Genomic DNA, 12,208 nt, shown 5'->3' on the forward strand with positions numbered 1-12,208 from the left:
TGCGTGTCTCTCTCTCATCATCATCACGGTGGCTAGGAGATGTCAACTCCCTCGCCGGGTGTGCAGGAGGTCGTGGGTTCGATCCCGACCCTGACGCCTGCTACTGTATATTTGGAGTTTGCGTCTCTCTCCCCGTGGTCGCGTGGATTTTTTTCCCAGGTCCTTCGGTATTTTCCCTCCATTTAGAATCGACGTCACGCGTTTAGCGTATTCGGCTGCTGCTTTCAATGTGTATTAATTCTAGATTTGAAGCTTTCGTGACTGCAATGATTCATATTCTCAGGTTTTTTCGGTAAAGTCACGTAGGTAAAAACATTAAAATTAATGAAAGTAAAATAAAACAAAACAAAATAAAATAATTATTATTTTATAATTATTATTATTATTAATTATTATTATTTTGTTTTGTTTTATTTTACTTTCATTAATTTTAATGTTTTTACCTACGTGACTTTACCGAAAAAACCTGAGAATATTTCAATGTGTACATGATGATGATGAGCCACTTCACTGAGCTATCATTTGTGAAAGCCAGGTCGTGTCTGAAAATGAGCTACATATCTCGGTGGGCCCTTACCTGGTAAAATAATAATAAATAAAGTGTAATAGTTCACGTGGCGCCTCGCTCATTGTTATGAGCCAGGTCTCCCGCTTGCACTTTGCGGCCGTCCTTGTGTATCGCGTTCTGACGTTCTGAGCTGGCTACAAAACACACCCTCGGAACAGCGAGCATCCCCACAGCGAGCATCTTAGCCAGACTGGTCGGGTAATTGGAGTTGCGTATTTGTTGAACCTGGTGCAGGAATACAACTTCGCCTGTTCAGCGGTCACTGCCGTCACGATCTCCCATCCCAGGCCCTCCTGGCTGCGACTCGTTTGAATATCCGTGATTGTGCTCATTGGGTTTTCCTGTTTCATGAATGCAAATTTGAATCCATTCATCTTAATGGCTTTCTGATCCGCCCCTTACTGGACACCGGTGAAAATGAGATTCATAGCTCATCGGATTCCTTCAGTCTAAATAAAGATGCTGATATGCAATATTACAATGTAATGTACAGGTAATATACATCTGAATAATATCGTGTTCTTATGTAAGTTTTACTGAAAAAAACATTTCAGGACCCTTCAGAAAAAAAGTTTGGACTCTTTGTGAGCTCTCCTGGGTAAATAAGGGACGGTCCATAAATGACGTCACGCGATTTTGGCTGATTGTTGACCCCCCCCCTCCTAGAGGCCGACCGAAATTCGGTTACAGCGCCGAAAGTTGGCAAATGCCCTCTTTCGGCATAGTTTCGATTTCGGCCGAAAGTAATTTTTTGACTTTCGTTCTGGTTTCGTTTTCAGCCGATACCAGAAATTCAGTTTCGGTCGGCCTCTAAACTCCACGCGCTGCATGCGACTCCGGGCAGCAGCAGCGGCGGTGGTTGATGGCAGACGCTCCTCACTCTCTGGCGATCGCAAGCAGCGCACACACGCACACTCAAGCAGGATGGGGGTGAGAGGGGTGTGGTGGTGGGGGGGATAAGACAGACGACGGAGAAGAATAAGAAAAAAATAACTTCCCCCCCCCCCAAAACCACCAAACTAGCGAGCAGCAGCAAGCAGCACACGCGTAGCCAGCACACGCAGCAGCAGTCCACCAGGAACACTTTTGTTTGAGCGTCTCAGAGGATGGGCTCTCACAGGCAGCTCGAGGCACGCACCACACACGCAGGCGTACGCACAGCACACTGAGCACATTATAGCAGCGTGCTGATGCCAACAGTGTGCATACGCGCGCGCACACTCACTCACTCATCCGCCCACCAGCCACACACACACCAAACCACCCACCCCTCCAATGATCCAATTCAACCCTCCCACCCCACCTCCTCCTCCACCACATGGGTTCCACACAGCAGGAAGGGGCTTGGGTGTTCGTGCGAGTCTGTGACGCGTCTAGAGGCCGAGCGAAATTCGGTTTCGGCATCGAAAGTTGGCAAATGGCCTCTTTCGGCATAGTTTTTGTTTCGGCCGAAAGTCAATTTTTTACTTTCGGTTTTGGCCAAAACCAGAAATTCAGTTTCGGTCACACGGCGTCACAAAAAGTCAGACCCCTCCTCAAATATGACGTCACAAAGCTCTGCTCCCCCCCCAAAACCATACAGTATTTCCATTTTGAAAATAAAACATGCTTCAAATCACTTCAAGTTGAAGTTCAAGTTCATTTATTAGGTATAGCCCTGTGAGCCATTCAGCTCTTGAATCGGGTGCAACCGCAACAAACAAAAAACAAAAACATGAACAAAAAAACATCTTAAAGTGAATATGTGACTAAGTGCAAACAGAAAATCCAAGAAAAGACAGCAAAATATTGCAGAAAAAACACCGTACACCAACGCTGTGTGCAAAAATCCCAGTGGGATGCAAGTCAAACAACAACAACAACAACCACAAGACAGCTTAAATTAAGGCCATCAGTCTAACTCTGTACTACTTTAAACTATTGTAATTGTAGTGCGTATTTAATGTGGCACTGCACTCTGATGTTTTCTATTAAAAAGGAGGCATTGGAGAGCTGAAATTTAGCATAAAATGCATTTGAAAATATTCAACGTCTAACTAAAACTGCAGATGTTCAGAATATTATATTGAAATTCTCTTACAATTATAAAATATTAAAATGAACTATAACTATAAAAAAATTCTTGAAACTTTGTAGTAGAACGAAGCAAAATGGAAGGTACAATTATGACAATCACATTCCACATAATGAAAAGCCCTGGTAGAATCATTAATATCAAAATGTTTAATAACAATCATTAAAAAAAATTACAAAATGTATGCTTCTCCATTCTCCCATGGAGAAGCAAAATGCTCCTTCATGGAATAAATAAAAGGTGACCTTAGTAAATTGAAATAATCAAATAGTTAATGAAAATGTATCAAAATTAGTGTTGTTATAACAATGCTATTGTTTATATTTATTTATAAAGTTGCACATTTTTACGTGACGTCACATTTTTCAAACCCCCCCCCCCTCGTCACACAGCGTCACAAATGTCTGAACCCCCCCCCCCGAGGTGTGTGACGTCATTTATGAACGGCCCCTAAGTGCAATAATATTAACACTAATCCCTGCATTTCTCGCAATTATAGTACAATAGCTAATGCCCCTTTGGCGTTAATATTGTTACCAGGACAGAACGCTGACAGTCTAAACCAAGTGAAAACTATATATGGGAATTATTCTCTACTGTCATTCACTGGCCTTCCATTAAACAAGATAACTTTTCCAAATCCGAGTCGCCTCCTGTTTTATTTGTGCATTATTCAGTAACTTCCACTTTTTAACAAACGAATTTGTTTCTCGATTGTAAACAACGGTTTAGATGTTCCGTTTGCCAAACCGAACACTGATCAACACGACGGACAGCCTAGGAGACCTCACTCTAGCAGTGGATTGATAAGGGGCTGTAGAGTTTTGATTTCAATACAGGGGGTGTCAAATTCGAACAGACAGCGGGCCAGTTTGTATTAAAATGCACCTCCCACGGGCCACACAGTTGGGCCTATGAAAATTTGAATAATAATATGGTATTAATTTACAGATTCAAAATTCGAAAGCGCAGGGAAAGAGTTGATTTATTTTTTTGTGGCAGGACATGGCCAAATCCCCCATTTCAATATCTGCTTTACATTAAAGTTGAAATTTGGGTAGAAACTTAAAAATGTAAAGACGTAGCTCGCGGGCCGTGTGTTTGACACCCCTGGTCCCATGTCATCTGGCACGTGTGGCTTGTTTCCACTTAAACGTATTCACTGCCTTGTAAATGCATTTAATTGACAAAATATAAAGGAGATAGATTTTTATTACATGGTCTGCTTGGTGTAGTGTTAATGGCATTCAATTTAAATCTGAAAATGCGAGAATATTATTCCTAAACTTTAATTTTAAAGTTTTAAACACAATATTTTTATTAATTGTGCTTTTTTTATCCTTATAATACATTCACCAAAATGATCGACTGTTTTGTTTTTGCTTTACAGATCAAGTGTACGTATTGTTCAGGAATTATAAAGTATGGAGGCCTGTGATAAATCTGATTGCAGTACTAACCAGGAACAACAACACTCAAGTGAAATGGTGGAAGGATTTTCTGCAGTACCACATTTGGATGAAAATAGGAATGCAGAATTAGATTCTGGCCATCAACTGAATGTAAAATATTCAAACGCGGGGAATGATGATGCCTTGCAGACACTTATTACTGAAAGCCCAGCAAACAATTTCACAAGCCATTCCCAAAAAGAGTCGGAACATTTGGAAGAGAGAGAGATGGTTGAGCCAATGTTATGCAGTAGTTTAAGCACCAATAAACAATTGGGGTGTTCTGAAAGCAGAAAAATTGTCACGGACTCTTGTGATCCAGGCAGTTTGGCGTCCAAGGGTCAGTCTTCCCCTGGCACGCTTACGACTCAAAGTGGAGGAACAGGAGATATATATGATGGTTTGGCTCCTACTCGAGGTTTACATCAAGATAGACATTCAGAAGAAGATTATTCACGTCCGATGGAAAATGTAATTCGCGATCAAAGTAAATCATCCTTGCACAATAGCTCGGAAGCTGCTGTCCACCTTGTACATTTGGAAACTACCATATTGGAAAATGTGCATCAGCCTTGTTTGCCAAAGGATCAGTTTGTTGGTGAAAGCAAAGGAAGACCAAGAGGAAGAGGATTTCGGGGTGGTCGGAGGGGTCGAGGAAGAGGGAGGGGTACACAATCTTTGTGCAAGAGGGATACAGACACACACCCTAATGTTCTGCTAGAGTTTGCAGTGCAATTTGTTGAAAAACAAGATGAAGGGAGAGCTGTGGTTGACGTTGCTGAAAGCGTTGATGTCAAGCAACCGAAATACAAGAAAAAATCTGCGACGAAAGCTGAGTGCATCCCCCAGAGTGCGTCACCGTCTGCAGAGGGTGGCCGGCCAAAACGACAAGCTGCTGTCATGTGCGTACATGACCTTTGGTTTTCTTTAATGTCAATAAATACAAATTCATTCATCACACATAGTGATGTACCGTTGTGCCAAACGTGTGACCTCTTGCGACAGCATTCGCATAAACTGCTATTTTGCTGCCATACCCCAGTGTCTCGAATAATTTGTTTGATCCACGGATATCACGGGGGTGACCATGGGGGTGGCCACGGTGATGGCACCAATCCTTTGAGGATCGCAGTCTCCTTTGAACATCGACCTGGTATTTGTACATCATAATGTTTTTTTTGTAATTGTCTCAAAAATGTTATAAGATGCTTTAACTTCTTAACCTTCTTCATTGATTTCTACTGCTCAGCTTTTAGATATATTTCCACGTTCATCTTTCCTGCTTGTGTGCTTCCCATGTCTCAACAAAAAAAAAAAGATATATTTCGTGAGAGAAATATACAAATTAATAAGTGAATGGATGCTACTGCTGCTGTTTAAACAATGTCCCTCTCTCGTTAGGGCCAAGAAGTTCCTGCAGGATTTGTTACTCGTGGAAGGCTCCCAACAGGAAGCAAGTGCCTCTGATGTGCCACACTACAATCACGATAAGAAGGTATCACAGTTCACTTTAAACGTTGTGCAACACTGCAATCACGATCAGAAGGTATCATGGTTTACTTGATACGTTTGTGCTTCCAGTTTTTGTCAATGCCCCACAAAGTTTGCATGATAGACTTTCTGTAGTTTTGGTCATTGTTTTCCTTTAAAATTAACGGTATGATAAGCCTACCTAATTAAAACCCTTTCTCATTCCAATGACGTACGTGTACGTCAGGATACATGTATGTCATCGGAATGGTATCGGAAGAACCGGAAGGAAAGGAGCCAGAAGAAAACTAAAATAACGTTATCAGTATCGAGGCTCCCACAAGGCCATGCGTGAGGGCGTGTGGCAGAGCTTGGCGCTCGCTATCGTAGAGTGCGGTTGTGTCGCTACGGTTCTCTGTGGCGAGGAACAATGTCTTTAAAAACAACGGCACTACGCCTCTATTAATAATATGAACGCTGAGCCGCTTGCACGTTCCGAGATTAGGCGGTGAACGGCACCCACACCCTGCAACTTGCAGACTCTTGGAATGGGAAAGAGTTTACATTATTAACCTGGAATGTAAACTGACACCTTTTTATAAATAGCGTTGGGGCAGAATTTGCCCTCGCCACATTTCCTGACCACATCCTTTAATTGCACTTTTTGTGTCCATCGGGATATTTGGCCACATTCGTTGATTGTGTAGAAATGGTTGTTGTTCGTAACATTGGATCTGCCCATAATGGTGTGCCTGTGTAGTAGGTTCGAATTAGGTGCACACACACGCAGCTTGGAGGCAACACTATTTATTAACGGTAAGTAATATAACACTGTACATGAGGTGGTGACCACCTTCCTCAACTCACTAACACTCTGGAACGCGACACAGACTGGACCAGGCAGGCAACGACCTGCCTGGCCCAGGACGACGACTCGGGACTTGACGACCGATGATGTCTTCTCTTTGGAGTACAGTACAACAGCCTCGCTCTGCGTTCACACCACGCTTATATCTGCCTTGGCGTGCCTGGCTCCGCCCCGGCGTGGCTGGCTCTCTTCAGGCCACGCCTCCCTTCCCAGGACACGCCTCACTTCCCCCACCTCTGGGAAGGTCCGGATCCCTCCACCACGTGACCCCCCAGGCACCCCCTTGGGGCCCCCAGCCTTCGTACAGGCCGACACAGTAGTGACCGTTCTGTGTCACTACACCTGTAAGCTGCGCGAAAGAAGATGCTTCTGCACTCTTTCAAACTCCTAAGGGTACCAGACCTATACTCTTTGGTTATTTCAGTAAAGTCACGTAGGTAGAAAAATAAAACAAAATACAAATAATATATCACGACATTTCGATCGCAACACAAGCGGTCGTCCTCGGGCAGAAAAAATAATCCAGCAGTGGAACTGCTGAACAAGCGAGAGAGCTGCTACAACAAGGTTATAGATGTGGCGATGGGAAAGCAAGCAGGGTCTGAGCTGGAAAGGAATTCCATCCACCGACGTGGATGGAATTCCTATTTAAGAGTATGGATTTCTACGGTACCAGACCTTTATGTATGTATGTTGAACTTCTTTCGCACTGTAAATAGCCAACCGTGCTAATCGGAGGTGAGGGGGAAGGACAACAAACTTAACACTAAAATACCTCTATATATGTCTTGGCCCCAGGATACCAGTTGTATGGAAGATGATTGCTACATTGTATGTCAGCCTTGGTACCACGAGATCAGCCGAGTTATACAAGTACTTTCATGTTATTTTACAGTCGAATGTGTATCTTGCTTTCACACATTGACTCTCATGTAATACTGTAAATGAAAATAGATCTCATGTTTACAATACCTGACTAAATCATGATTTTTTACTAAATATTTTTTGTATGGGACGTTTCATAATATCAACAGAAAACAAGTGACAAGCACACTGCATTTTTGGAGAGCGGGGAACATGCAGAGAGCTTCACTGATGATTCCAGAGATGAGGACTTTATACCTGAGGACGGAACATGTGGCTCTATAACGGAACTCTACAGTGATGGGGACAGCTGGGATGAAGAGAGCAAGGTATCTGGCATACTGAACATATATACAGGCGGTATCCGATTTATGACGGTCCACATTTACGAAATTTATACAAAGCAACATTTGGATCGATTTACTTCATTTACAATGCATCTTCCAATATGACTCCGAACACATTTAAACAGAGTCAGTCTGGTTTTCGATGCATGGCGTGGAGCTTTTGTCATTCTCAAGTATTTTTGTGGATGTTAACCTATTAAACCGATGTTGAAAGTGGCTGATAAAAGGAAAAACCCATCGGCAAGTGACATTTCTGTCTTTGGGAAAATAGGGTCCGATTTGCGATCGGTTATTTACTTTTTCACAATTATATTGAACTTTTTTATTGCATATTGAAGTGTTGTAGTGTCAGATACAGATTTCCCCAACCCCTCATTAACCATTCCCACCGGTCCTGTCACCATAACTACACCACCACTTTCAATAAACCCACTCTTTATTTTGACCACGATCATCTTATGTGCAATTTTATAATTACTGCACAGCACCTTGGACTAAGGCGTTATACAAATATATATGAGACGAGGAGAGACAGTGAGAGAGACAGATATCATTAGAGAATGAGAAAAATGGGCAAAAAGTGAGAGCCACTGAGACACATGGAGACAGACACAGAGAGAGACAGTTACAGAAAGAAGAAAGACAAGGAGAGCAATGAGAGCAAAGACAGGGATGCAGGTGTGTTAGTTAATAAACAATTCAACATATTCGTGAAATAACACTGTCGCATTAGCAGGAAAAGTATATAAGACGTGACATTTCAGGCAATGGCCCTTTTTTATAGTACACTAGTGGTAAGTACCCGGCGTTGCCCGGGCGAAAAAGGCAGACACACACATGGATTTACACACAGACATCGACCCACACATAGAAACACATCGACTTAGACGCACACACATATGGTTAAACCCAGGATGGATCGTTAGCAGGCCAGCCTAAATGTTTGTAACCGGCGAATGTTCCATTAGTGGGGTGCACGCTTCGCAAGTGTAGAGAAGGGAGGGAATTACCGTGGCCGAGAAGACCTGGAGCTTCATGCGCAGCGAGAGACCAGGTAGCTTCCACACAGCGTAACGCAGCCGATGAAAAGAGAATGGCACTCGACTGATTTGGAGTGAGACCTCTGCTGTTAAACCGGAGCCGGTCATGAGCACACTGGCCAGGTATGGGAATCTCTCCGATCTCTCCACAACTGCCGCATCACCAATTGTGAGTTGTGGGGGTGGATTGTCCGATGGTACAAAATACCCAGGCAGGTGCTTAGTTTTGGTGGGGCTGATGGTAAGGCCCCACCTCTTAGTGGCAAGCTCCAGGTTCAGCAGCAATGCCTCCAACTCCTCCTATGAGTGATCAGCAATTACCAGAGCATCGGCATACATAACATGGTTGAGCAATAGGGAGCCATCCCTTGACCGCACCCGGCATCGATCAGCCTCCCATTGTATCTGTACCATATGGTAATTCCTCCGGTACAGCCATTGAAGGCTTCACGAACTACGTGCTCAAAAGATATGTTAAATAATGTGGGAGCCAGAGGACATCCCTGTCACACCCCAAGGTATAGAGGGAATGGCTCTGACTGACGGCCACATAGTTTGGCTCCCCGGTGCACTCGTCCTGCTGCGGCATCCGCGGGCGATGTGTCCCTCATGACCGCAGCAATGGCAGATGACTTCTTCGGTGACACGAGGATGCTCTCCTGCAACGCGAGGTGCCCAGCGCCGGAGTCGGCGCTCCGCTTCCCGCGGGATCCTCGGATACTGCCGCAGGGCCGCCACCGTCTCTACCTCGTCCTCCTCCGCCAGCGGCGCGTGTCTGGTTGGGGGCCGTTGCAGCCCCTCGACGTCACCGCGATCCCATGCGACGTGTGCCACACTTTGCGCGGGTCCCGCCATCTCTTCATAAGCACAGAGATGTCATGCAACCCATAACGAGGTGCGGGCTTACCTCCTCCACCACCGGCAACATCACTCCCGCCTTCTGTGCCATGGCAAGGAGCCGCTCCCCCACCAGCGAGTCCAGGCTCTGCTCGTTTAGCCGCGGTAATGCGGCTTCTGCCAGCGTCAACAATTCCGTCCTGAAGACCAGAAGCGATTTTGATGCTTCCCGCTGGCGGTTTTTAAACTTCTGGCGCGCCCCGAACGGAGAGTCGAACACCTCTGCCATCTCCTTGTAGACGCCCTGCAGGGATCCTCTTTTTGCAGGCGGAATCCGGTCGAACACTGCCAGTGCGGGGTCGTCCAACACAGTGGGCAGCATTGTCAGAGCTTGTTCCTCCGTTCACTTCATTGCCCGGACAACCGTCTCGAACCGGCGGACGAAAGCGTGCCATTCTCCCGATCTGGACGCAAACCTCTGTCCTTGCCCCTTGCCTGGTCAGCTGCTCTCCGCTGCGCTCCAGTCATTTATGTCCCCCGGTTGCCACTGCTGTCGGCGGATATCGGGAGATCAGGCCAGAGTTTTCTCCCAGGTCCCGCACGGGACGCACGGTCGGCGACGTCGCTGGTGCTGCTCCATCCCCTGATAGCTGTTGCGGAGTGCCTGTTCGGGAAGGCTAACCATGGCTCCCGTCCCCTCGCTGGGGAGGCGGTGCAGCTGAAGTTCCCCCCGCTCGTTCGACCTCGGGACTCAGCCGGCGAAGCAACGCGGTTACTGCCTCCAGCAGCTGATCCATCCTCCGATCCCTAGAGGATGATTTGCGGCGGCGACGGCGGCGCTGGGTCTGCACGGCTGGGTTGGTGGAGGAAGGTGCCCTCACGGGACGAGCAGCTGCCACGGATCCCGCCGATGAGCATGGGGACGAATCCCGACTCGTCGGTTCCGTTTCCGAGCAAATCTCGTCCCGGGCACCTAGAGCATCTTCTGGCTGAGTCTCCTCCCTTGGGATCTTGCGTTGGCTGAGGCGAGACATCCCACCGCTGCCACCAGATGAAGAGGAGCTGGAGACTGGCTACGCACTTGTTTATTCTTCAACCCACAGCCACATTCGTTCCTAAAACCAACCCGGAACACGCGTATCGCAGCCCCTTTTAAACCCTCCATCTCCGCCCTCGTTCCCAATACACATCTCCGTCTTGCATGCTGGGTCTGTGTGACGTCAGTGCCCTTTAATCCTTGACCCCCGTCTAGTGGATTCCCGTGTGTGTGATTGGTGCGTGCTATGCCGAGTGTGGAGATTTCATGTCTGCGTGGTGCGAGTGCATGAGGATGGCTCGCAGATCCCTTACACATGCTTAGAGGGGCCAGGTAGACTGGATAATAATAATAGGAGTTGCAGACTGCACTTTTACACCATGGAGCCTGATTAACATTTTACGAATGTTTTCCAATGTCGAGTTTCTAAATCGACATATGAATAGATACCGAATAGTAGCTCTTGAGAAACAGACACACCCTTCCATAATCAAAAGTATTACTGAATAAAGTCGTTGGTATTAAAAGTTAATCTATGAAATTTTGCGCTCCTCACAGCTCGAAGACTGCATAGTTGGACGGTTGGCGTAATCGATAATTTATCTTCTTTGACTGTTTGTGTCGGTAGACTTAAAGTGTTATTAATCCGATTGTTGTTTTTCATTAATCTTTTAATGTATAAGTTAATTGAGCAGCAACTATGCATCCTCTTAATTTTGAAGTTTGCTTTCTAATGTCCTGTTTTGTGTTGATATATTATCCATTTTATTTTTGTATTTTATTTTATTTACTGAATGGTGAAAAAAAAATCATAATAATAGGCTTCATACCCTTTCTGGCAAATATTTTTTTCCCATCATTTTGATACCGGCAAAAAAAGTCCGATAGAGGTTTACCTGATTATCATAATCTACTAAAGTGGTGAGATTTCCATTTAATTACTGGGACCCATTTATTCATTATTATATCCGTGATGGTGAATAATGATGATGCAGGACTCGGAATTAAGGTCCCAGAGTGAGAAGCAGAGAAGGGCGACGCGGAGTTTGCTGCCGTGCGACAGAATGAGCTTTTTCCACGAGGCCTTGCAGAGGACAAGAGAGCAGTAAGCGGTCACGCGGGGGCAGGTGGAGCAGCGCACACACACAGCCCTTGGTCAATCCACTGCTGGATAAGGGGCTATCCACACTGTGTGCCTCGTGGGGGTCACATATTTCGATTACTTTTATCCATCATAGAGGGGGGGGGGTTTGGGTTATAGCACGTAAATGTGTCGTTATAATCCGTCACTACCTGACACGGCCAATTAGTAAGTGTTTGTCACGTAAACAAAACGTGCCAATTAGTTACTAGTTCAGTAAACCCGCATCATTTGCAATTTGAATACCCTGATGTGTCGCCGGTGATTACAACCAGCCTTATCTGGCAATCTAACTCAAACAAAATATCTATTTTGGATAATATTGGTCCCGAAAGCCAACTACATGTTAAACTCGATTGCTGTTATCTGAGTTTACCCAGGAAAGCTGGACCGAGTCTCAAGATTCGTTTGTCACGGAGGGTCCTGCCAAGTTTTGACCAAACATTTCCAATGTTGTAAAATGATACCTACAATTCAGATTACACAACAGCAATATCGCCCCTCTCTGCAAA

At 45.4% G+C, this 12,208-nt stretch overlaps 1 protein-coding gene across 15 annotated transcripts in view; it reads left to right on the plus strand.

Annotated features, from left to right (window-relative positions):
* Positions 1-12,208, plus strand: part of GTF3C2 (general transcription factor IIIC subunit 2) — a 58,981-nt gene that overhangs the window by 5,021 nt on the left and 41,752 nt on the right. For 8 of the 15 annotated variants that reach the window (XR_013587813.1, XR_013587814.1, XM_078611166.1 and 5 more), the window contains exons 3-7: positions 4,033-4,995; positions 5,505-5,588; positions 6,540-6,675; positions 7,466-7,624; positions 11,551-11,660. Coding sequence is in view for 13 of the 15 variants with exons in the window: in XM_078611166.1 (XP_078467292.1) it covers positions 4,067-4,995; positions 5,505-5,588; positions 6,540-6,675; positions 7,466-7,624; positions 11,551-11,660 (1,418 nt within the window). In the remaining 2 variants the exon portion in view is untranslated. Of the gene's footprint in view, positions 1-1,347; positions 1,499-4,032; positions 4,996-5,494; positions 7,625-11,550; positions 11,661-12,208 lie in introns of those variants that run through there. The other 7 variants (XM_078611112.1, XM_078611130.1, XM_078611156.1 and 4 more) reach the window with 6 other exon arrangements.

Source organism: Lampetra planeri, chromosome 2, assembly GCF_965212315.1.
Source record: "Lampetra planeri chromosome 2, kcLamPlan1.2.h2, whole genome shotgun sequence".
NCBI classification, from domain to species: domain Eukaryota; kingdom Metazoa; phylum Chordata; class Hyperoartia; order Petromyzontiformes; family Petromyzontidae; genus Lampetra; species Lampetra planeri.